We start from the raw sequence: 25,236 nt of genomic DNA, 5'->3' as shown, positions 1-25,236 counted from the left end.
AGGAAATACGTCATTGCAGGCGATTACGATTGCGCTAACAGGGAAAAATTTTGAACTTGGGTGCAATTTAAATGAAGAGAATTTGGGCGTGAAAGAGTGAAACCAATGTAAAACAATTTGAAGCGTGACTTGGTATTTTATTCGGTTAATTCGAATTATTTTTTCAATCGTCATACATAGTGTAGAACTGTTAACAGTATCTGTGATCATAATAATCTACGCGTGAAATTTCATACATCTATGGGCAAATACACAGTTTACACAATATTGTACAAGGTGTATATGCTTTCTTGTTTATCTAGACGACATAGCACATAATGTGAAATTGAACTGATAAGTGCGCAATAATCTTACTAGATGGAAACAGAAATTTATTTTAGGAATCAGGTTCGAATATCATATGTTTGCACATCATAATGCGGTTGTTTTGCAGCCTATTTTATTCTATCTAATATAAGTTTCAAGCATACAGGTAAGCGTGTGTTTGATACATGTACGTATACCAAATATGACATGGATGTGCGCATGTATGTACGTACATTTGCAGCATCAATTAATCGAGTTTCTTACGAGTTGAATGGTATAATTATAGTGACGCAACATGTGCGAGATGCGCTTCAATGATTGAAAAATGCAATCGGCGGATCCTGCCACTTGAATTCTTCCTGATATGTCACGTAAACGACCCAGTAACAGACGTTGAGTACCCCAAATGAGGCGGGAAAGCAAACCCTGGCTGCTCTGTCGATGTAGGAAACACTATTAATGTGCCTTTCGGCGCGTTCTCCAGGGCGGTGATGACCTTCTGCCGCAGCCTCTCGTTGCCTGCGACGTCTGCAATAATAAAAAAATTGGATATATTATTGATGTATGTTTGTAGAATAGGTACAGTATGACACACTTTTCATTTGAACCTTACCTGAATCCATCGTCACCGGCCAAACAATAGAGAAACTGTCGCCATTTCGGCAATCTCAGTTCAGTCTGTGTTTGCCTTTCCATCGTCGTAAGTTTAGGAGTTCCTCGTGGAGATCCGTTCATCCCTAATCCATAAGTACAGCCCACAGGATTCTGTTTCACGTAAGCCCAAGTTTATTTTATGACAGAAGGTATTGCAAAGAAAGGTGTCAAGCTATTGGGATTTCGAATGTTGAATCGCATTTAATATTTCAGATATTTCGCAACAGTTATTACGTTGTAAATAGGACAAATGAGGGAACCCCGACGTCTAGAGGACGCTGAATGAACGGCCTGTAAACCGCAGGATTCCGTGATCGGCGTGTTGAGAATATTTGCCATATCATCATCCCAATCATCTTCGTCGATTGAAATTTCTCCGCTGCCGATCTGCCAAAATCAAATCAAGGCACAGAAATTAAAAAAAAAAAAGTTCGCAAGGTGTAAAACATTAAGCGCGAGCTACTTATAAATGTATTTCCGTAATCATGTAGCGTGAGATCTCTTGTAGGCGATGACATTATCATTCAGTCATGAAACAGGAATTTTATAATTTGTCTGGATAAAATCAAAAATTATGTATCTATCACCGGTATGGGCAGCTGACACTATACTAGTTTACTACTAGTGCGTACACTAGACAGAATATATGAATGTAAAGTAGCCGTATATGATAATCGTACATTCAGAAGAACAGGTGTTTACCTTGGTAAAATAATGGACACCGGCAAATTCCAGAAGTGTAGCGATACAGTAACCGAAGCTCATGAGCAGAAACCAATCTAGGGCAGTGGCGTATTTAACTTTTGGTAAGTCGGTGCGTGAATCCAAACTTATAGTAGACAGTGTTAGTACTGTCGTTATGCCTATAAAAAGGAATTACATTTCTCCAAATCTTTCCAGACGAAATCGATTGTAAAGAGTTTCATAGGTATATGTGATGACCAATTTACCCAGCCCCACACGGTCGCTGGTCGCTTCCCGATGAATCCAAAACGATACCCAGCTGAGCACAACGATTAGCACACATGGTACGTAAACCTGGCACACGAAGATTAAATTAGTTGCTAGATCGTTCTCGCATTAATAAGAATAAATAATTGACTTGATTAAAAAGGAATGATGGATCTTATAGTTATTCAATGGCGGTTATCCAATTAGCTGCCAGTCTATATTACGAACTTGGATGAGGAAATAACCCGTATGACGTTGCAGGTTGAAAGACACCTGCAATACCGAAAACTCCCCCTCTCGTCTGGCGAACGTCAAGTTTCGGTAAGGTGAGCCCATCAGGTCAAATTGAGAGAGCGCCATACCCGGAACAAAGTTGACCGAAGCACCCTGTTGCCATTCGTACACCAATTGCCTCGAGGTGTAAGCGTCTAGAAAAAGTTTCATTTGCAAAAATCCTGTTTCGGTAAAATTTTTTAATAATAATTTTGAATTACAGCTTCCTAAAATCAGTGGACAAGATTGACGATCCATCGGGAAGTTTCTCAATTCCATTGGGCACTTCGCCTTTATCGTTAGCCTCATGGAGTAGAGGATGTCACCGTCTTGAGAGATGCGCAATAGTTTGTTCGGCACGGTTATCGTGTGGACGTAGCTGTGTTTGCCGTTGTAAAAGTAAGTATCTGGTCTCCAGATTCTCTCTAACATTTTAATGCTAAGACTCAGAGATTTTATCGGCCCCAAAAAACTCAGCCGCGAATCTCGCCAATACTGTCGGAAATAACAATCCATGGAATAGTCCTGAAAAAAAAAGGATCACAACATTCCAAGCATCCCCTGAATCTTCCATAATTTTTTTTTCTCTCGTACTGCTTGAAAAAATCTTGTCCGGTATAATCAACAAAACTCACCATATCGAGTTCCGATACAGGTCCCATACTTCTGATCAGTATGTTCGTTCGTACAACTGTGGGTGCTCCTGCAATGTATCGCGATTTACGAGTATTATGGCATTGAAAATCGTTATTGTTTGATAGCCTCTTGAAGAGGGGAAACCGCGGTTGTCCGAGGGATTAACGAGGTGCAGGTGGGTGCGGGACATATTTATCGGAAACTGATCAATTGGCTCTTGAAATTGCCAAGTTACAAGCGTCAAAACTTTCAACGACGACGGATCGATGTTTCTGTCCTCTGATCGAACGATCCGTCACGTATATGATTGAAAGAAAATTGTGTCTCCCACTAAGAGTTTTGTAGTATGATGACAGTGTGTGTGAGAAAAATGGTCCCTTCGAAAGCGAGTCTTGAAAATTGATCAACGTTCGAGTGATAGATCTTGAAGGGTCAAGGTACTAATAATATAAGCTGGAAGTTTCGTGAGGTGATAACAATGATATCAAGTCTACACGAACTTTCAGCGTTTTTTAAAAATCGCAACCCCGGCATGACCTTGTTGAGTAGTTCGAGCATGACGAATAAATCATATGCGGTAATTCTAGGTATAGGTATGAGGGTACATAATATGCGTAATATGCAGGTGCGGATATCCTTTGATTGCATGCCAAGGAGTCTGAGGGCTTTCCGGAATTTCTGTGAATCAAAAATTCGGGCATCTATATAGACTGGGTGAGCTGATATACGCTACGCCTACTCTGGTATGATTAAAGAAATATTGCCCGGGCCAAAATACGACCAGATGAAAAACACAGCTTTAGCCGAAAAAAAATGTATAGGTACCTCAATTTTCATACCCATGTGTTGGCATATATGAGCACGCCATCACATGGGTATATCCTATACAGATTTGTTTGTGCGAATCTGCGTGAAACGTCATTATAATAAGTCGTATTCCCGCATAGAAAAAAAATTATAAATCGTTTCTCGCGGCGATTACACGCCCATCGAACTTGACTTGATTAATCAAACGAAGATAAGTTGCTAAGCTATTCGTTAACAAGGAATCGTATAAAATGAGCGAGAAATCAGCAAAACCAATTTTTCCGTTTTCCAATCGTTTTCCGTGTCGTTGGCCCGCCTCCAATTTCATGCTCGCGCAATATCAGTACCGATCGTGAGAAGTCTGTAGAACCATAGATGGTAGAACATTTCGGCCTACAGGCATTTTTGCTCTACCATCGTGTAACTAAGTGAAAAGAGAAAACAGGAATCTGAAATACTGCAGCTATGAAAAAAAAAAATGTCGAGATAAGGCCGGGTATTAGGCGAACAAATATTTCTATATAATATTTCGCGAAAACGGAACGCGAGATGTATTGACGTATACAAATAAGCGAACCATTCTTGCCTCGGGATTTATGTGCATCACACCTACACAAGTGCATTTATGTGAAATGTGTTCCCGTTCTTTTAACAGTCTCAGCATGGATATATCTTTGGTCTCAGTCTTATTCACATACCTACACATATTTTTGTATATTTAGATCGCATAGAAGTTCACTGGGTGGTACGCTATATTTCATACGATTTGTATACGCATTTCTGTGTGGGTCGTGTTACTTCACACCACGGAAGGATAATAAAGAGGTGCAATCCTAATGAGAACGAGGTTCGTATTTTCGTATCGTTGTCGTCGTCGTCGTCGTTTCATTGCATTTTAACGGCGAGAATTGAAAAATAAAAAAACCGAGAACAAAAATCATTACCATGCAAAGTGAACTATGAGATATACGTGCAAACCTTTTCCATGAGTTGGGAGTTGGCTATTCTCGTAGTTTTTTAACAAGTTCTCCAGAACCATCGTAATGTTTTTTGATACCACATCGTTGCCACTTCTTCTAGATTTTTTACCACGATGCGTTTCCGTGGAATCGTTGTAGCTCTTGACGTTATTCTTATTGGATTTCATCTCCCAATAAGTTTTATCGAGTGATAACGGAGTCATCGAGGACAGTACTGTGACGTTGAGAGGGTCCAGAGGTTCGCCAATCGTCGTAAGATGGTATCTACAATGAACCGATTGAAGAGAACCTGCGAACCTGCGGGATGATCAAAATTATTCGAAGCGTATATCGACATCGTGACACTGATTCGAAGTGCAGGCGTGCCATGAAAATACCAGGGGGTACGTGAGTCAACGGACGATGCGGGCATATGGCGCTCTCATATTAGAGGTGATACACCTCCGACTCTCCGTACCCGGAAATTTACATGGAATGTAAAAAGCGAATAGCAGAGGACGGATGGGTAGCCGCGGGCGTACCGCAGGGTTGTAGACCAATAATGACTAGATCGGCTAGATGTTTATCAGACAATACGATGGGCCATGCGGAAATTGAAACTCCGGGCTCGATGTTCGACGAGTGGACCGGACCACCCCTAGTGGGATTTTCTATTGAAAACAGATTCCTCTACATCGCTATCTACATATATCTATAACCCGCGATACTGCGAACCGACATTCACCTATGTATCATATACATCAACCGGCACATACCTAGGTGGCTTTATAGATAGATGGTTATTCCGTCGCTTTCGATACCATAAAAGTGTTTGCAGTCCGTTGCGGGTTTGTCTCAGTGCGAAATTGACACCCGTTTCTGATTTTTTTCGCCTGTAATAATCGCGGTCATCCATCACGACGTGCTGCTACCTAATTCGGGATATCGAGAGGTAAGCAAGTCGTGTTGACTTTGCGTTACCATCGTGGATTCAACGAGTTTCCAAAAAGGAAAAATTTATTCGTGTAATCTCGTATAGTATGGAGAACAAACTACTCCTCGTATAATTCCATACCAATCTCGCGTAGCGCGCACGGATATCGTTGTATAAGAATATAATTATCATGTTCAGTGAACCGAACAAATGGCGATTCCCTTCGGTGTACGTATAGTACGTGTAAATATATTGCGTAGAAGTTACCCCGTACGTTCAGTAGAATCGCGGATTCCGATGCCGATGCTGATTGAAAACTATATTTATCTATTCTGATCGCATATTCGCAGATGGTAGTATAACGTAGATGCATGAATAAATGATTTCATATTTTGAGAATATCCTCAGGGGCACCCCTTCTTCGCGTGTAGGTATGAGAAAACACTTGAAAAACTCGGCCAAGACTTTCCACTTCGACCTGCCTTATGCAGGGATTATGAGGACGCTTACTAACATCTACGACGAGGCTCGAGGGACGAATTCACCACCACAACTCGCGGTACTTAAATACATACCTACCTACATTGAACACGAATTTAGAGTTTCGGGAAAATGTTGAAAAAAAGAACCGCAAGAATTACCAGTAAGTACCGCAAATATCCTGCAATTTCGCGACACTTACGGATTGTCCTGGAGAGCTCCTCTTTCGAAACTCGGGATATCTCGAGACGGCTCACCCCTAAATGGAGCGTGATAAACGGGAGATTATTCGGATCCGATTTTTCCGCAATATATAACAAGATCGCTGCTCCTGCCAATGGACCAAATGACAAATAATGCTATTTTTAAGGCTGATAACGCTCTTGGCAAGATCTAGTGGTTTGCTTACGTGGCACCTGCAGATGCAGAAATGATATTAATACCTTATCGGTTGAGGCGCGCTTATTTCAGTCCTCGGGGAAGACTGAAGCGGGGCGACCTTCCCCGGTTGGCCCTTCGTCTTCCCCATTGCCTTACCAACCTATATACATACTTGATGTACAGGTAGACAATATACGTATATTGTAAGGTATGTGTTCGTATATCTAGGTATGTACTATTAACCGAAGTCAGGATCGAACGCTCTCCAGAGACGCTGAGGCAGCAGCATGCCGCTTCAAATGACGTTGTGCGGTTTCAAGCCCTACTTCTAGTCTCTTTTTCCCATCCTCATACCTCCGTCACGTTCTCGTTTCCTCGTCAACGTTCGTTAAATCTATCAACGGAATTTGAACGCCTATCGTTAGTTATTGTTGCCCTGATAACCGTCATGCACAAAAATCAGCTCAAATCGTGAAAATATCTCCCGAACTGTTCAAACTCTCTTCGTTATTTCCCGTGGCCAAGTAGATCGAATAATGACGTATGTTTTTCACACTTTCCATTAAATTCTGCACGCGCCGGACAGACCAAGACCGAATAAATCGCCGCAGAACATGGTTCCACACTTTACACGTACGATCATAAAATCCTTCGGAGGATCTATACGTTGCGGAGCTGAGGAATGCGTTAGGCTAGAGAAAAAGAATCTAGCCATAAAATAGTAGTACGTGATGTATGCATGCTATATAGGTACTTACATACACACATTGCTATACCTACCACCTCGTACATTACGATCATTACTCATGCAAGTTTGATAGAACAATTCGACTTACGATAAAAGTGTGAACAAAATATCTGCACCTCGTCCCGTAGTCGTCATCTCGAGGTGATTTGATTCTTTCTCCTGTCCTTCGCACTGCCGAAGTACACCTAATGATAGTTTTTATTAATTTCGTCTAGAGTCTAACTCTCGCGTACCGTTGAAAGTCGTGAATAATTAGCACCCCGAATTCGACGATGGAATACCCGCATAAAAATTCGTATGCTATTTGTATATGTATTCGAACGTGCGACCGCGGTAATCCGCGATTCACAGGATGTTGCACCGCGGCCTTCGAACGTTTGGGGGATGAAACCGCGTGGTACTCGGAAATTCGGGATCGAGTCTTTCCCGTGATCCCCAGGGCAACAGCGGCTACAACCCCCGTTATACGAACCCCGGGGGCCATGCGACGGAAAACTACCCCTATCTTCGGGAGGCGCGCCAACTTCCCGCGCAAACTCCGCTGAAGTATTTTGTCCGCACGTGTTTCATTTTTGTATTTTTCTATTTTATAATAGCCTCAAACCCTGCGTGAGCGCCTCGCATATTTTTCACATATGGAACATCATTATTCTATTTAACAATGACACAATTGATGAGTCGGAGGAAACTCAGGGGCAGCGGATGGGATCGCTTTCGTGTTGCGCGGTGAAACAAATCGCTGAAATTCCATAAGGTTGCGGTGTGTAAAAGGGCGAAGGGATTTGCTCGCTTAATTGGACATTCGATCTTTGCTTTCGAGAATGATAAATTTCCATAATGATGTATCTGATTTTGTTCGCGTACGAATAAGAATTTTACAATTTATCCTCGATCAACGTGTACCTATTCAATTCGCAAAAGGATGTAGAATTTTCCATGGTTTAATAATCGTCAGCTGATATGGTCTATACACCCCAACCCTGTTTGATCATTTTCCGGGTAAACTTCGAGCGCACCCTCCACCAACAATGTCAGATGGCGCGAGGTGAGGAAGGCAGATCAACGAAGGTGAACAGCATCCCCGTTTCAACAGAGAGAAATATACAACCCTGTATATAGGCGCATAGATTACATAGGTACACCATATACATCCATTTACCTCGTAGGTGGCGTCCGATTGTCCTGCCTGCGCACGCTCGCATCCCCTCGCGAAAGATCCCGATGCCAGATCATCCCCTCCCGAATCGTGTTCAACGGTCCACGGGAGTTTGCTCCGCGGTGTCATCCTGTCGAAAAAATATTCACGTTCCCGTCTGACTATCTCGTGGGAGGATGAAAGTTATAATGTGGATTAATTTCGGAAGACACGGTGCCAAGGTGCTCCGATTGGTGCTTCGAGAGAATTGTAATAATTGATCTGTATGCGATACATACGATCTCGTCGTTCCTCGGAGAGTAGCGAGTTCGTCGGAGCATATTATAGTGTTTTCGATTGAGATGAGGGGATCCGAAAGGGTAATAAGGAGGAGATGCCCCTCCGGAGATATGCGAGAACCGGAATCTCATCTCCGAGGCGGGTATTTGCAGGGGGTGCCTCGAAAGAATAAATTATAAGGATAACAAAAATAGACTATCCTCACACGTACCCTTCAAACCAATCGCTTCGGTCTTGCGGCCAATTCACAAATACCGGACAGGTATCTGATAATTTATAATTCACGGGATGATAATTAGTCAAAATGGATTAACCGACGTCATTCCATCCCCGAGTATTTCAATCATGCCAGTAGGATGAAGTATGGAAATTCCTTCGTCCATTTAGAACGGAGGTATGCTAACAATTCCACAAATTGTTGATATTTCCTCCTCAAATCCGATTACGTAATAATTGCCATGAACGCTAATAACTCAATATCATCTACGAAGATCGTAACGGTGCAGACCATGACAATGAAAAAAACTAAAACTAAAAGTAAAATGACAGATAGTCGGCTTATGGCATGCATTTGCGGCACATATCTAGGTATATGTATGTATAATCTTTACGGTGCTCATTAGCTCATAGTTGGGTTTTTGATCGAGACGACGTGAGAAACGTGACGCGCGAAATGAATAATGAATCGTTGTCGATGTGTCTCCGCACGTCGATAAATTGTCACCTTGTTATCCCAACGGGTGATCAGTTTTGATTCCAAGTATCAGATACTCCTAATCGAAAGTCATCGTCTTCCCTTCATTGCGGAATACCCGCGTGTGGATATTTTGAAAAGATGTTACCGAGGCATGTTCGCATCCTGGTATTTCTTCTGTTCTATTCTCAAGATCACAGAGTTGGGTGAGTATATCCTCCGAATTCATATCTGTAGGACAATTTTATAGATAATATCACGCATGCGGTCCGGGATTAAAGATTATTGCACAATACATGTTTATTGGCAACCCCGCGAGCTCTTACAAGTGCATTGCAAGATGTTCATTATCCAGCCCGAGGTCAACCCCGACGCTCGTCAAGTTATATTCTTTTCCTCTTACGAGTTCGAATCGATTTTTTAAACGTCTGCTCATTGTCAGTTTCAGGTGCAGGTACGAACATCATCTAGAAATATACGTGTGATAGGCGCATGTGTGCATGTCTCGAGTAATGATTGATCTTCCAAATCCCTTAGGGTCCAAATAATAGGGACACGTTAGGAACAACGTCATACACCTACCACTATTTTGATCCTCTGATAGTTTTGGAAGTGATTGTCACCGTTTAGCGATCTTTAGACTTGCCGATTAAACGGGCTCGAGATTCCCCAGGTACCGGATTATAAAAAATATAACTATACCAGCTAAAACGCTGCACAAAGTGACCCAGTCACAAAGACTCAGTTCGTCCATCATATTTCGTATCCAAGTATATCGTGATCAATGAAAATATATTCGGTTTGAATCTTGGAGTATCATATTTGCAACTTGTCGGCGTTGCCTATCGTCGTAGAGTAATCAAGAAGCATAAAAATATAGCCATTATAACGATCATCAGCGGACTTCCAAGTTCTATAGTTCTGCAGTCCTCGACTCTAATATCATTAGGTGGACACGTCATTTATAATATGCGTATATCTATAATTAGGAGCGGTGTTTATAGTATCAATTTATACGAATGATCTTTGTGTATTCAACGACTTGGTCAAGCTTATTATTAATGCGGTGCCACATGACTCGTCAATTTGGGTTAGACTGACCGATTGACCCGCATTATAATTTCGAGTTCTATTTACCGCCGAACAGAAGAATAAGTAACTCTTTTCAGAGCCTTCTATTGTGCAAAATAGTTATAATGATTGGCACATTTTAAGGAATGCGTTTTCCCGCACCTCGTCGAATGATCAATATCATTAACCAACATCATTTAGGACCTTACGTATGTATGTATTCGTACATACGTGGTATATAAATGGAAAAGTTATATGTTATGTATGTCAACGGGAGGGAGGCGCGTGCGCCCATCCTCTAATGCTTCGATGCATGTTTGTATCTATTCCTTTTTATACATATGTGTACCGTGACTTATAATATGCATATATGTATATTTATCGACGTACTCTCGAATACATATTTACCAATATTCGAGCGGTGTACATATTATATCTCCCTAGCGGTATGCGCATATGTGTGGGGCTATATGCTTTGCCTGGGGTATCTTTGTACATAGTCGTACATGCATATGTATATGTATCGACAGGGGCACCAAAGATAGCAGCTCGACGAACACGGGGATGTCGGATAGGCTGGAAAATGTCACCCAGACGATTTCCAGGATCCTCGAAGGATACGACATCAGATTGAGGCCCAACTTTGGCGGTATGCTCAGACTTTCTCTTACACATACCGAGAATTCCTCAAGTAATTAACGCGATTACATCGCCGATCCAATCATTCCGTATAGGTATAACAACGTTTACGGTCGATGTACATTTCCTATAATCTTTTCAGGGGAGCCACTTCTGGTGGGGATGGATCTGACCATCGCCAGTTTCGATGCCATATCAGAAGTTAATATGGTGCGCCTTCGCGAAACAATTACAATTATGACGATAAAATATCACATCTTTCGGGTTTGATTCACCGGTGTTACGTATTACAGGATTACACGATCACCATGTACCTCAATCAATACTGGAAAGACGAAAGATTGGCATTTTCCAACGAAGAAGAAGTCCTGACGCTCAGCGGAGATTTTGCCGAAAAGATCTGGGTGCCCGACACCTTTTTTGCCAACGATAAAAATAGGTGCGTCCTCCTCGAATTACGGAGAATGCGTCCAGACATCGCTATTATACTTCAACACTTTGATGCGGTATCGGTGTGCATGGATTTGGGTTAATCGCAGATCATGCAAAATAGTTCTCTCAAAGCCTGGCTACTCAGAAGGGCAAGGAAGGTGGCAGCGGGGGTTGTCGCTATGCAGCGGGGATGACCTAGTTTATCGAAAGTTTTCCACACCTCAAACCCCACGCAACTCCGAATGCCTGTGATGGTCTGTTACGTCCCCGCTGTTTGTCCAAAAACAACCGCGGAGACGTTCAACTCTGAACTATTTACTGATACTGAGAAGCTTTTTAAAGCTTCCTACTTGAATCGCTCGTTGCTGGTCAAAACGAACCGGGAACCGAAGAATTTACTCAATTTCGACCATTGCTGGAGTATTTTTTTTTTAATTCTAGCTTTCTTCACGATGTTACCGAGCGGAATAAATTGGTGCGATTATCCGGCGACGGTTCCGTTACCTACGGTATGAGGTTCACGACGACCTTAGCCTGCATGATGGACCTTCATTACTATCCATTGGACTCTCAGAATTGCACCGTCGAGATTGAAAGTTGTACGTTGTAGTTGATAGGATTAGATTGATGGAAATTGGGACGATCCAGTATCTGTGTTTAATCAAAAGATGATCTTCAGATGGGTACACGGTCCTCGACGTCGTCATGTACTGGAAAGAGACCCCCGTTCGGGGAGTCGAAGAAGCTGAACTACCCCAATTCACGATTATCGGCTACGAGACAAACGACCGGAAGGAAAGATTGGCTACTGGGATCTACCAGCGATTGTCCCTTAGTTTTAAACTACAAAGAAACATCGGCTACTTCGTGTTTCAAACATATCTTCCCAGCATTTTGATTGTGATGCTCAGCTGGGTCAGCTTTTGGATAAATCACGAGGCCACCAGCGCCAGAGTGGCTCTCGGTACAGCCTTATAATACGGCGATTGCACGCTATCGCGGCAATAACATAAATACGTTTTATTTTTCATCGTTCTTTTCAGGTATTACGACGGTCTTAACGATGACGACGATATCTACGGGGGTCAGAAGTTCCCTGCCAAGAATAAGTTACGTTAAGGCGATCGACATCTATCTCGTTATGTGTTTTGTATTCGTATTCGCCGCACTCCTCGAGTACGCCGCTGTTAACTACACCTACTGGGGAGCGAGGGCCAAAAAGAAGACCAAAAAAAAGGATGGAACTGAAAAGAAAGCAGCTACCACACCAAAAATTGGTATACAACGATCTCATTCGTCGCCCTGCCCTATAGAATATTCTGATCGCAATCTTTGTCTCAAGGTGCAGGTAGTAAACCCGGCACCCCGTTCGCTGACGCGACCGACGCCGACATAATCGAGCTCCAGGATTTGAGGATGTCGCCGTTGCCGAGCATTAGAAGCAGATCGGGAATTGGGGCTGGCTCAGGAATCGCGGGGGTGGCAGTCAAGGATCACGATCCTGCCAAATTTCCACCGAGTTTTAGAATCTCACGGGCTGCTGGGTACACCACTCACTGCCGAACTAGTGGTCTTCGGTATCGAGGGAACAGACAGCACAAGCCCAAGGTGAAAAGGAAATTTATGACGTAATAGAATTGTTACGATCGCACCGTTAATGGTTTTAATATTGGCTTTCGTCTCCAGCAGGTGTTACATGCATTACGGAGGGGAGCTTCGGTGCTAAAAGCTTCTATGCCAAAAATAAAAGACGTTAACGTGATCGACAAATATTCAAGAATTATATTTCCGGTTAGTTTTCTTCTGTTCAACGCTGTGTACTGGATTTTCTACGTCCTGTAGAAGAAAGCAAAAACATAAGGTATTCCTTGTAAATTGATGGTATAATAATTTTGCTGATATTCCTCCGCGATTTACCAAGAATATTTCACGTATAAGTAAAACGTATTAAACACAATGGGTTCAACGTGCAGTATAATATTGAAATACGAGATTATTTTATAGAATATTTTCGTTGACCCAGACCGCGAATGATATAACAGACTGCATGAGGTATAATTCTTTCGCGTTTTGACCTGGAATACATTTCGATATTGTCACATACACACCTTATACCTACACATACTCAAAATTAGAATCATATAAGACTTGCGTACGTGGGTATTTGTGAATCTAGGAGATACTAATTATTTTAACGTAAAGGCAAATGTGCGAAACAATTCAGATACCGACAGCAAAGTAAATACATATAATCGATTATCCTATACCGCATTCTACATATATATCGTTACATTAATACGCATGAATAATTTTGTCAACGCGATGTATACGAATACCTATTTAAATTTACAAAGTATTCAAACAATCGATGTAAGTGTAAAAGGTAGACTGACGGATGTGTATGAAATACTTAAATTCGGGTTTTCACGATTAGAATAGGGTCATGTTCCTATAACACGTTACACATATAGGTATAATAAATAGTATTATTATATATATACGTTATACCTATATGCTGTACATAGGTATACTGTAACGTATTATGTAACCAGCTTGCACATTGCCGTTATAACTGCGACGGGTCTCTTATATGTTTGTTATCGCGTATTGTTTGTTCCAATAGTTGCTGTACATGCAAAACCGTGTTTTTGTTTCAAGCGAACAACGTTTTATCAAACGATTTTATAGTGGAGATTTGTAACCACTTGTATACGTATATGTATGTGTATAGTCAGTATAGTATATGGATAATCGTCATGTCGCTATCTAGTCCGATCAATGTACTTGCTATACCTGTAAGAAATGCGCAAGATAAGAGGTAAAAATGCACAGTTCATGTAATTCTTTGTCTAGCTATACTGTAGAGATACGATGCGTGTAACATAATTCTTGGTGATAAGAATTTATATTTTATCATCTGCGAGTCGAAAGATCTGTCAATATGCAATTGAGGAGGGTTCAACTTCGCAGCAGTTCTACTCATGGTCACATTATTGGAAGCATGTTATACCTAAATATTTTAAGCGTACGCATCTATAGCTGCATTACAGGTGAGGGAAAAAAATGATCAATATCGTCCGTCGAGAAAACGTTCGTTTTTATTTGATACTCTTCAACGAACTGTGAATATTATGTTTTATAAATAAAGTGCGTTTATTTAATTTCGTAGTATCGTAGTACAAAGAACTACTCATTTAATTCGAGAATCAGTTCGAATGTTGAATTTTAAGAATCGCAGCATGGCGGGGGGGAGTCGGCTCAATCGATGCTATGAATGAGATGCCCAAGTCGTAAACCGTGCGTAGTGCGTAGGTCAGGTAATCCTCGAGTGGATAGTTCCTGCATGCGCGCGCCTACTACAATTAAATGCCGGAGCTACCGCCGAGTAGCAAGTGGCGTTGCATTCTTTCACATATTTTTCGCATTAAAAAAGTGACAAATCCGAAAGTCACCCAGCTGTTCTACCCCCACCACATCAATAACTTCCTTGTGTTGATGACAGTTCGTTCAGTCCCAGGTTGGCTCTCATCGCTGCCAGGACTGCGCGCTGGACCTGCGGCGTCGAGCGTGTCATTTTTCTATAGAAAATTGAAGCCACTGCGAAAGAACCGCATACGGCGTTCCGGTATCCGAGGAGGGGTGGTATAGCAGCGTACGCAAGACAAAGTCAATCAGTTACCCGATGGTCGTCGGTCGGTGCGGTTCTACGGCGTGTTACGTTAGTCGATTCGATCCCCGAAAAAGTTGTCTTCTCGAACCATCGGGAAGCGTCACCTCCACCCAGCAAAATCGAAACGTACATACAGCTAGACAATCGTGGCAAATTATCAATCAATCGACAGATAATAAATAGTCGTCCGATCGTTACTAATCTTTAGCGTGGAATAGTGATTAGTGCAATATGTGACTCAAACGAGGCGTGGCGATTTACTACATCCAAAGATAGTGCCGTAAAAAGATATATCTCTATTTGTAAGCGTGAAATTATAGGATCCCAGTCGAAATACGTCAAATTATTATTTATACAGGACTAATAATCGAGCCTACTCATGACCGCCTCCCTTTCGTTTAGTGAAATTATTCGTAATCGTATAATGACCGGAGGTTTGGATCACGATGAAGTTCACATGACGACGGTATGTATTCACGATAATGTTATACCTTCACTTCGACAATTTTATCCCTTGAAATGAAAAATGTCTATTCTAAAAGACAACATGTGTCACTTATTTACGAATCAGACTCGAGAGTCTGACAGTTCGTTCAGCCTCGTGCGCAGCGATCAGTTTACCTCATCTTTCCCCCTTTGCCCTTCTCTTTTCTACCTATTCGCTTTGTAAACTAATCCGTCAACGCGAGTAAACAAAGCACACCGTGCGATTGAAAATATGGGTCCTGTCATTCACGTCTAGCGACGATCAAATCGGCAGCTGGGACATATTACCACATCGGCTCATCTTGTCTTATCTGATAATCGATTGCCGAATAAAGACGTACGCAGGTTTCTTCACCCATGGGACATTTGTGTGAAAGTTTCCACCTGAGAACGGTCGATCGAAGGTTGCGGGTATCAATACCTACGACTTCGAAGAGCGATCAATCCGCTACCTGTGTGGCAGGAAAATTTCATTACTCTGTTCTTACGTATAGAATTGTCGGAATTTTATACACATTGTTTATGTTATACAAGTGCACTATGCGTATAGCCGTAGTATCCCGAACGAGTGTAACGAACATTGTTCGTAAACATAATCTGTTGAAAGTCGAATATCGACTGCTACGCAACATTTGAAAAGTGTTTTTATACCGAGTTCTGTTTCCAGTGGTGACTGTTAACGAATAACATACTCCATAACTACGATAATTATGAGCTCGGTATTGACGCAATCCGCGACAGATAATGATTCGCGCGCTTAACCCGGTCAAAGTTTCAATTGCTATTTATTGGCAAGGCTTTGCCCATTCTGCAGACGTAGTTCACACGATCGGACCAGCCTTGTATTTCTAATATCGTATCACCGGGAGGAAAAAACATCGCGATCGATAGATTACAAATGTATACAGAAGCATTTGGTTCACAGCCTGAGTTGATCAGACTGCACGGTTATCCCGCGGAAGTACATCACACCTGGACCGAAGATGGATATCGTCTCGAGATGCATCGTGTACCCCGACCACTTTCCGAAAGGATACCGATCACGACTACGGAAACGCAATACCCATCCAGCCCCGAACAACAACCGGAAACGAACGTAAACGATCCACCCACTGTAGGAATAGAAGAACTGACCACCTTACAACCAAAGGACAGACCACCCGTTCTCATTTTACACGGTCTGTTGTCTAGTTCCGCGGACTTTGTTCTTCTTGGACCGCAAAAAGCTCTCGGTAAGTTATAGATTCGTTCGTTCGGCCGTACGACGAGCCTCCAGCGCGTTTGGTCCGCGCGATCGGTTACATCCGCAGATCTATTTATAAACTTGACGTTTTTCTGCAGCCTATGCCTTGTGCGACAGCGGGTACGATGTTTGGCTTGGAAATTCCAGAGGCAACACTTACTCGCAGGTTCACAAGGAGTACACGGTTAAAGATAGACGATTTTGGGACTTCAGGTAAACTAGATGGTCGACGTATTTTGCCCTGTACACGCCTCTTTGGATCCCCACTGTAATTCCTCAATAACGGAATCCATGTTTTCGTCGCAGCTGGAACGAGATGGGATATTACGATCTGCCATCGATGATCGACTATATCCTAGAAACGACTGGTCATACGTCGTTGTACTACGTCGGCTACAGCCAGGGTACTACCATTTTTTACGTGATGGCGAGCGAAAGGCCAGAGTACAACGCGAAAGTCCGTGCTATGATCAGTCTCGCGCCAATTGCATTTCTCTCGAACCACCGAAGTCCTCTGCTCAAGTGCGTAGTTCACTTGTACACGCTGATGGAGGTGAATGACTTTGATTGAATTTTTATAGCGTAGATGAAAAATTAGGCCGTACATCGTCGGAAAACACGAACCTAGTTCAACGATGAGTGTTGAGCAGGACGGACACAATGAATTCTGCACAATACGTAGGTCTGGTATCGTTGCTCTTATTTGTAATCGTACGCGGATAACTTGTTTTCGCAAATTCTCTTCTGCGAACGATCACCCGTACGTCTTTGTATGATTCATAAAGAAACAAAACGCAGGAAATTAATATTAAATCGCATCGATTGAATATGTTTATAATAACGTTATCGCGTACTTTTAATGCAATTGTTCTGAGAGGACAATGATAATGGGATGATGATGATGTCTTTCATGCGATGCAGTGGGGTTCGGCGTACTGTAATATCCACCAGTGGTTCCCAAGGAATAAACTCCAAGCCCGTGCTCTCGGTACTCTCATAAGAAATGCACCTGGGACCTTAACGCAAGGTGTGTGCACCTCGTGGCTTTACCTGATCGCCGGATTCGGCAGCAATCAACTCGACAGTTCCATGCTTCCTCTGATATTTGGACATTTCCCTGCGGGATCTTCGTACAAACAAATTGTTCATTACGGACAAAATATGAAGTCCGGTGAGTTTGAACAAGTTATCTATTACTTATGCATATATGCATATTCGGATATTCAGAATACGTATACACAATAATAAGTTGTTTGCAACAATATTATAATCTCTGGCGAACGATGAATAATTGAATAGTATAGACACGACTGACGTCGATCGTTACCGCAATCGTATAATGTCTTTCAAATTTTCCATCAAGTAGGATATTTCAGAAAATTCGATTACGGCAAGGAAGAAAATCTTAAATTATACGGAAGTGCCGTACCACCGAAGTATAACCTTGGCAAGGTCAAAGTTCCTGTCACTATATTCTACAGCGAGAACGACTTCATGACGGATCCTCGCGTAAGCATTTTTTTTAAACCTTTAATACTCCTAATGTGAAACCGTACAATCCGCGAATGGGTATATCGGGCCAGACCTATCTAAGAGTTCTTCGATAATCTCGTTAATAATCTTCGAAAGTATGCAACACCCGATTATAGGTGTAGAGAATTATTATCGGCACGTGCGGCACACGGTATGAATATATAGTATTCTAACCGCGGTTATTCAATATACTTGATGGCGCAATATGCGAATGGGCTGACTAATTGCACTCCATGGCCACAAATCGTCTTGACCGCACACTGCTCGAAACGGTCTGTGAGGCAATTAACTGAATATATTTTTTTTGTTATAGCAACGAAACCTCGAATGCTGAACTGGCTTCGGTGAAATTATTCCATTGATCTTTTTTTTCTGTACGCAGGACGTGGCAACGCTGGCGGAAAAACTACCGAATTGCATCGAGAAATACAAAATTCCGTATCCCAAATTCAATCATATCGATTACCTGTGGGGGATGGATGCTAGGACTCTTGTCTACAACTACATCATAAAGATTCTCAAGCGGTCCTAGTATCGATGCATTGAAATATTGCAGATTTTATGCTCTGTAAATCTAAATAAATGCAATACAACTTTTTCGAGTCGCTCATGCTCCGTGTCAGCAAATGGAATGATTCGGAAATTATTGAAGAAAAATGTATTAATTTATACGATAAGTAGATAGGAAGAATAATTAGGTCAAACATTGATAATGTTTCGTGCTCCTGAGTAAATGTGAATTTGTAATTCACTGATGTTATTACTGGTTGAAGTCACTCCTCGCGACTGACGATAAGTTCGATCCGAATAAGGAATGGTACACACATGCGTTGCATAAAGACATTCTAGTTAAGATGTAATTGTGAGAATTGATGTACTGTCAAAAGTGTAAATAAAGTTTATATTTATCGAATGGATTTCGGTGAACGTGTCACTTTCACCGCGAATCAAGGAAGTTCGGTGACCACAGAGAAGGTCTTCTTCCGGGGCATTCTCGGAAGGCAATATATGTATTTTACAGTTTCATGGGGACTACAATTACTTTATCTGAGAGGGTAGGTGAGTTTGGGTCGCGAATTCAACGCATGTCACATAGGAGTTGCTCGAACGATTGGAAGTTTATACGAATTTCAATCACCACAATCGAAAAGAATCATGGTGTACATTGGTGTACAATTCGCGCATAGATATATTGAAGTTTTGAGTGTCGAGATCGTAAAACAATGAATATGCTCGGTATCAATCATTTGGGTGTTTCCTGATATGATTTTACCAGAGAAACGCGAATCCGAAGAGTGAGTCGAGCTTGATCGTAGTGTACTCATTGAGGTTTTTCTTTTCCAGTATTCCCCTTCTACGAAGTCAGCCGTCGCAAGGACTTGCCAAGAGACTCGCCCATGCTAGAACAATATCGTCGCACTCACCGACGAGCTTATACTCACTAGTATGAAGTGTACTTACGTGGGCTAGTTTTTGATTTAGGAATGAATTATCATGCATTTATAGCGAATAATTGTTAACGAAGTCAGCATATCTTTATACCTTGTATCTTTCGGAATGACTGAAGAGATATTGCACTACTGAAACGAACTAACATCTTGTTAATGATATTGAAACGCTTTGAAACAACAAAAAATATTGTAATGAAGCTGTCGTCGAATGTATCCCACCTGCATAAATTATAAATAAAGTTATAGTTATTTTCGGATTCATTGCCTGATTCTTATTGATTACACCCCTGAATCCTTTATTCATGAACATCCTTTCTGAACAAAGCATCATGACACCAGACCCTGACTCGCCATGTAAAGATACGTGACACGAAACGTAGGCATCTCTATATGACCTGCGTCCAAGCAAGTGAAATCTTCATGATTCGGAACAACAATATGGAAATATGCGTATGCATGCATGCAAGCACTTGATGAGGCACCAAGTCTCGGAATACCTCCTCGGTTTTCCTGTTCTCCTGATACCCAGAAAATTTTTTTGCCTTAATTCTAAACTTGGGAAACGCTGTTCTGAAGCTAGAAATTATTCTTTCGTTTTGTATATACGATTTATTGAATAAATAAATACATAGGCAGGCATATAATTAGTTTGGCAAAGAATCAGCCGCTCTCTCTATCATACTAGGGATAATCATGAAGGATTGAATGCATGCACATGATGAGGCACCAAGTTTCGGACCACCTCCTCGGGTTTTCTGTTCTCCTGATACAAATCTCCACTTTTCGGCAAACTTTCAATTTTCAGGGCCGGCATTCTAGAGCTCTGCATTACCACTTCCGGTTGAAAGCATGATTGAACGATCAACGACACAGGCATGCATGCAGTCAGTTCTGCAATGCATCAGTTGCTCTCTCTTTCATACTAGGAATGAATCAACAGGGTGGAACGCATGCACATGATGAGGCACCAATTTTTGGAATACCTCCTCGGTTTTCCTGTTCTCCTGATACCCAGAAAATTTTTTGGCATAAATTCTAAATTTCGGAATACCTCCTCGGTTTTTCTGTTCTCCTGATACCCAGAACTTTTTTTTGCCTGGATTATAAACTTGGGAAACGCTGTTCTAAAGCTAGAAATTATTCTTTCGTTTTGTATATACGATTTATTGAATAAATAAATACATAGGCAGGCATATAATTAGTTTGGCAAAGGATCAGCCGCTCTCTCTATCAGACTAGAAATAATCATGAAGGATTGATTGCATGCACATGATGAGGCACCAAGTTTCGGACCACCTCCTCGGGTTTTCTGTTCTCCTGATACAAATCTCCACTTTTCGGCAAACTTTCAATTTTCAGGGCCGGCATTCTAGAGCTCTGCATTATCACTTCCAGTTGAAAGCCTGATTGAACGATCAACGACACAGGCATGCATGCAGTCGGTCCTGCAATGCATCAGTTGCTCTCTCTTTCATACTAGGAATGAATCAACAGGGTGGAACGCATGCACATGATGAGGCACCAATTTTTGGAATACCTCCTCGGTTTTCCTGTTCTCCTGATACCCAGAAAATTTTTTGGCATAAATTCTAAATTTCGGAATACCTCCTCGGTTTTTCTGTTCTCCTGATACCCAGAACTTTTTTTTGCCTGGATTATAAACTTGGGAAACGCTGTTCTAAAGCTGGAAATTATTCTTTTCCTCTTGTATCTACGATTTATTGAATAAATAAATACATAGGCAGGCATATAATTAGTTTGGCAAAGAATCAGCCGCTCTCTCTATCATACTAGGGATAATCATGAAGGATTGATTGCATGCACATGATGAGGCACCAAGTTTCGGACCACCTCCTCGGGTTTTCTGTTCTCCTGATACAAATTTCCACTTTTCGGCAAACTTTCAATTTTCAGGGCCGGCATTCTAGAGCTCTGCATTATCACTTCCAGTTGAAAGCCTGATTGAACGATCAACGACACAGGCATGCATGCAGTCGGTCCTGCAATGCATCAGTTGCTCTCTCTTTCATACTAGGAATGAATCAACAGGGTGGAACGCATGCACATGATGAGGCACCAATTTTTGGAATACCTCCTCGGTTTTCCTGTTCTCCTGATACCCAGAAAATTTTTTGGCATAAATTCTAAATTTCGGAATACCTCCTCGGTTTTTCTGTTTTCCTGATACCCAGAACTTTTTTTTGCCTGGATTATAAACTTGGGAAACGCTGTTCTAAAGCTAGAAATTATTCTTTCGTTTTGTATATACGATTTATTGAATAAATAAATACATAGGCAGGCATATAATTAGTTTGGCAAAGGATCAGCCGCTCTCTCTATCAGACTAGGAATAATCATGAAGGATTGAATGCATGCACATGATGAGGCACCAAGTTTCGGACCACCTCCTCGGGTTTTCTGTTCTCCTGATACAAATCTCCACTTTTCGGCAAACTTTCAATTTTCAGGGCCGGCATTCTAGAGCTCTGCATTATCACTTCCAGTTGAAAGCCTCATTGAACGATCAACGACACAGGCATGCATGCAGTCGGTCCTGCAATGCATCAGTTGCTCTCTCTTTCATACTAGGAATGAATCAACAGGGTGGAACGCATGCACATGATGAGGCACCAATTTTTGGAATACCTCCTCGGTTTTCCTGTTCTCCTGATACCCAGAAAATTTTTTGGCATAAATTCTAAATTTCGGAATACCTCCTCGGTTTTTCTGTTCTCCTGATACCCAGAACTTTTTTTTGCCTGGATTATAAACTTGGGAAACGCTGTTCTAAAGCTGGAAATTATTCTTTTCCTCTTGTATCTACGATTTATTGAATAAATAAATACATAGGCAGGCATATAATTAGTTTGGCAAAGAATCAGCCGCTCTCTCTATCATACTAGGGATAATCATGAAGGATTGAATGCATGCACATGATGAGGCACCAAGTTTCGGACCACCTCCTCGGGTTTTCTGTTCTCCTGATACAAATTTCCACTTTTCGGCAAACTTTCAATTTTCAGGGCCGGCATTCTAGAGCTCTGCATTATCACTTCCAGTTGAAAGCCTGATTGAACGATCAACGACACAGGCATGCATGCAGTCAGTTCTGCAATGCATCAGTTGCTCTCTCTTTCATACTAGGAATGAATCAACAGGGTGGAACGCATGCACATGATGAGGCACCAATTTTTGGAATACCTCCTCGGTTTTCCTGTTCTCCTGATACCCAGAAAATTTTTTGGCCTAAATTCTAAATTTCGGAATACCTCCTCGGTTTTTCTGTTCTCCTGATACCCGGAACTTTTTTTTGCCTTAATTCTAAACTTGGGAAACGCTGTTCTAAAGCTAGAAATTATTCTTTCGTTTTGTATATACGATTTATTGAATAAATAAATACATAGGCAGGCATATAATTAGTTTGGCAAAGAATCAGCTGCTCTCTCTATCATACTAGGGATAATCATGAAGGATTGAATGCATGCACATGATGAGGCACCAAGTTTCGGACCACCTCCTCGGGTTTTCTGTTCTCCTGATACAAATCTCCACTTTTCGGCAAACTTTCAATTTTCAGGGCCGGCATTCTAGAGCTCTGCATTACCACTTCCGGTTGAAAGCATGATTGAACGATCAACGACACAGGCATGCATGCAGTCAGTTCTGCAATGCATCAGTTGCTCTCTCTTTCATACTAGGAATGAATCAACAGGGTGGAACGCATGCACATGATGAGGCACCAATTTTTGGAATACCTCCTCGGTTTTCCTGTTCTCCTGATACCCAGAAAATTTTTTGGCCTAAATTCTAAATTTCGGAATACCTCCTCGGTTTTTCTGTTCTCCTGATACCCGGAACTTTTTTTTGCCTCAATTCTAAACTTCGGAAACGCTGTTCTAAAGCTAGAAATTATTCTTCTCTTTTGTATCCACGATTTATTGAATAAATAAATACATAGGCAGGCATATAATTAGTTTGGCAAAGAATCAGCTGCTCTCTCTATCATACTAGGGATAATCATGAAGGATTGAATGCATGCACATGATGAGGCACCAAGTTTCGGACCACCTCCTCGGGTTTTCTGTTCTCCTGATACAAATCTCCACTTTTCGGCAAACTTTCAATTTTCAGGGCCGGCATTCTAGAGCTCTGCATTACCACTTCCGGTTGAAAGCATGATTGAACGATCAACGACACAGGCATGCATGCAGTCAGTTCTGCAATGCATCAGTTGCTCTCTCTTTCATACTAGGAATGAATCAACAGGGTGGAACGCATGCACATGATGAGGCACCAATTTTTGGAATACCTCCTCGGTTTTCCTGTTTTCCTGATACCCAGAAAATTTTTTGGCCTAAATTCTAAATTTCGGAATACCTCCTCGGTTTTTCTGTTCTCCTGATACCCGGAACTTTTTTTTGCCTCAATTCTAAACTTCGGAAACGCTGTTCTAAAGCTAGAAATTATTCTTCTCTTTTGTATCCACGATTTATTGAATAAATAAATACATAGGCAGGCATATAATTAGTTTGGCAAAGAATCAGCTGCTCTCTCTATCATACTAGGGATAATCATGAAGGATTGAATGCATGCACATGATGAGGCACCAAGTTTCGGACCACCTCCTCGGGTTTTCTGTTCTCCTGATACAAATTTCCACTTTTCGGCAAACTTTCAATTTTCAGGGCCGGCATTCTAGAGCTCTGCATTACCACTTCCGGTTGAAAGCATGATTGAACGATCAACGACACAGGCATGCATGCAGTCAGTTCTGCAATGCATCAGTTGCTCTCTCTTTCATACTAGGAACAGATAAACAGGGTGGAACGCATGCACATGATGAGGCACCAGGTCTCGGAATACCTCCTCGGTTTTTCTGTTCTCCTGATACTCCGAAATTTTTTTTGCTCGAATCCTAAATTCCGAATTCCGAAATATCTCCTCTGTTTTCTCTAATTTCTTGGACCTGCATATCAAAGCTCCTAATTATTTCCTCTTTCGTGTGTCGGAGAATAACCGAATGATTCAATACACAGGCAGACAGCCCGATGACGTCTCGATTAATTGTTGAATGAGATATGTAGGGGTTTAATAGATAGAAAATCAACAATTATTCATCAGCAGTTTCTGATATTTATTGATAAATCAATGGGCAAAAATACATGTTGGACATCGTCATGCCTACGCTTATTATCTCAGTAACATTCATTGCTTCATGATTATAACAAGTTACAATATCGTGGACAATACTTTCATTCCGATTAACGTTAGAATGATTATTTGATGATTCGTAACATGAAGTCAAAATGTATTGGTACAGCACGTTTATTATATGTATATCAAGAGTTAATTATAACAAATAGTTCGTAGCATCTTTTTAGTCTATCCGACATTATACTGATAACATGATAAATCATTAAAACATTGCATAACTCGATAATAGGCTGTGTAGA

At 41.6% G+C, this 25,236-nt stretch overlaps 2 protein-coding genes across 10 annotated transcripts; one reads left to right on the top strand and one right to left on the bottom strand.

Annotated features, from left to right (window-relative positions):
- Window positions 1-118: 118 nt before the first annotated feature.
- LOC105691211 (gamma-aminobutyric acid receptor alpha-like) lies at window positions 119-7,983 on the bottom strand. Of its 4 annotated transcripts, XM_012409549.3 has the most exons (10): window positions 7,218-7,983; window positions 4,606-4,904; window positions 2,820-2,887; window positions 2,406-2,709; window positions 2,140-2,339; window positions 1,911-1,998; window positions 1,663-1,823; window positions 1,195-1,347; window positions 920-1,071; window positions 119-834 (listed from the first exon to the last, which is right to left on the bottom strand). In XM_012409549.3, the coding sequence occupies exons 1-10, from the start codon at window positions 7,262-7,264 to the stop codon at window positions 618-620; spliced, it is 1,689 nt and encodes a 562-aa protein (XP_012264972.2). In that variant the 5' UTR covers window positions 7,265-7,983; the 3' UTR covers window positions 119-617. The 4 variants fall into 4 exon arrangements, with proteins under 4 accessions (XP_012264972.2, XP_048511646.1, XP_048511647.1 ...); XM_048655689.1 differs by having other exon boundaries at window positions 2,140-2,709; XM_048655690.1 differs by lacking the exon at window positions 7,218-7,983 and adding an exon at window positions 6,203-7,205 and having other exon boundaries at window positions 2,140-2,709.
- On the top strand, window positions 1,335-19,249 carry LOC105691302 (gamma-aminobutyric acid receptor subunit beta-like). Of its 6 annotated transcripts, XM_048655692.1 has the most exons (13): window positions 1,335-1,766; window positions 1,861-1,988; window positions 2,173-2,331; window positions 2,408-2,583; window positions 10,860-10,978; window positions 11,111-11,178; window positions 11,262-11,407; window positions 11,842-11,999; window positions 12,080-12,364; window positions 12,444-12,677; window positions 12,743-13,008; window positions 13,087-13,261; window positions 16,482-16,677. In XM_048655692.1, exons 5-12 carry the CDS (start codon window positions 10,894-10,896, stop codon window positions 13,240-13,242), a joined length of 1,398 nt encoding a protein of 465 aa, XP_048511649.1. In that variant the 5' UTR covers window positions 1,335-1,766; window positions 1,861-1,988; window positions 2,173-2,331; window positions 2,408-2,583; window positions 10,860-10,893; the 3' UTR covers window positions 13,243-13,261; window positions 16,482-16,677. The 6 variants fall into 6 exon arrangements, with proteins under 6 accessions (XP_048511649.1, XP_012265115.2, XP_012265114.2 ...); XM_012409692.3 differs by lacking the exons at window positions 1,335-1,766; window positions 1,861-1,988; window positions 2,173-2,331; window positions 2,408-2,583 and adding an exon at window positions 8,398-9,464 and having other exon boundaries at window positions 13,090-13,261; XM_012409691.3 differs by lacking the exons at window positions 1,335-1,766; window positions 1,861-1,988; window positions 2,173-2,331; window positions 2,408-2,583 and adding an exon at window positions 8,398-9,464.
- The last annotated feature ends 5,987 nt before the right edge of the window (window positions 19,250-25,236 follow it).

The sequence above is a fragment of the Athalia rosae genome, chromosome 5, assembly GCF_917208135.1.
Source record: "Athalia rosae chromosome 5, iyAthRosa1.1, whole genome shotgun sequence".
Lineage (NCBI taxonomy): Eukaryota > Metazoa > Arthropoda > Insecta > Hymenoptera > Athaliidae > Athalia > Athalia rosae.
Note: the sequence above shows the minus strand (reverse complement) of the source record. Positions and strands in the feature narration are given on the sequence as shown.

What these genes read in the sequence shown, in the direction of transcription:
- LOC105691211 (XM_048655689.1), bottom strand. Translation starts at nt 7,264, where the DNA reads ATGACGACTACGGGACGAGGTGCAGATATTTTGTTCACACTTTTATC. An exon ending in CGGGTTATTTCCTCATCCAA is followed by an intron (nt 1,999 to 2,139) that starts GTTCGTAATATA and finishes TTCGTGTGCCAG; the next exon opens with GTTTACGTACCATGTGTGCT. An exon ending in GCCGGTGACGATGGATTCAG is followed by an intron (nt 835 to 919) that starts GTAAGGTTCAAA and finishes TTATTATTGCAG; the next exon opens with ACGTCGCAGGCAACGAGAGG.
- LOC105691302 (XM_012409691.3), top strand. Translation starts at nt 9,400, where the DNA reads ATGTTACCGAGGCATGTTCGCATCCTGGTATTTCTTCTGTTCTATTCT. An exon ending in CCATATCAGAAGTTAATATG is followed by an intron (nt 11,179 to 11,261) that starts GTGCGCCTTCGC and finishes TACGTATTACAG; the next exon opens with GATTACACGATCACCATGTA. An exon ending in CACCGTCGAGATTGAAAGTT is followed by an intron (nt 12,000 to 12,079) that starts GTACGTTGTAGT and finishes GATGATCTTCAG; the next exon opens with ATGGGTACACGGTCCTCGAC.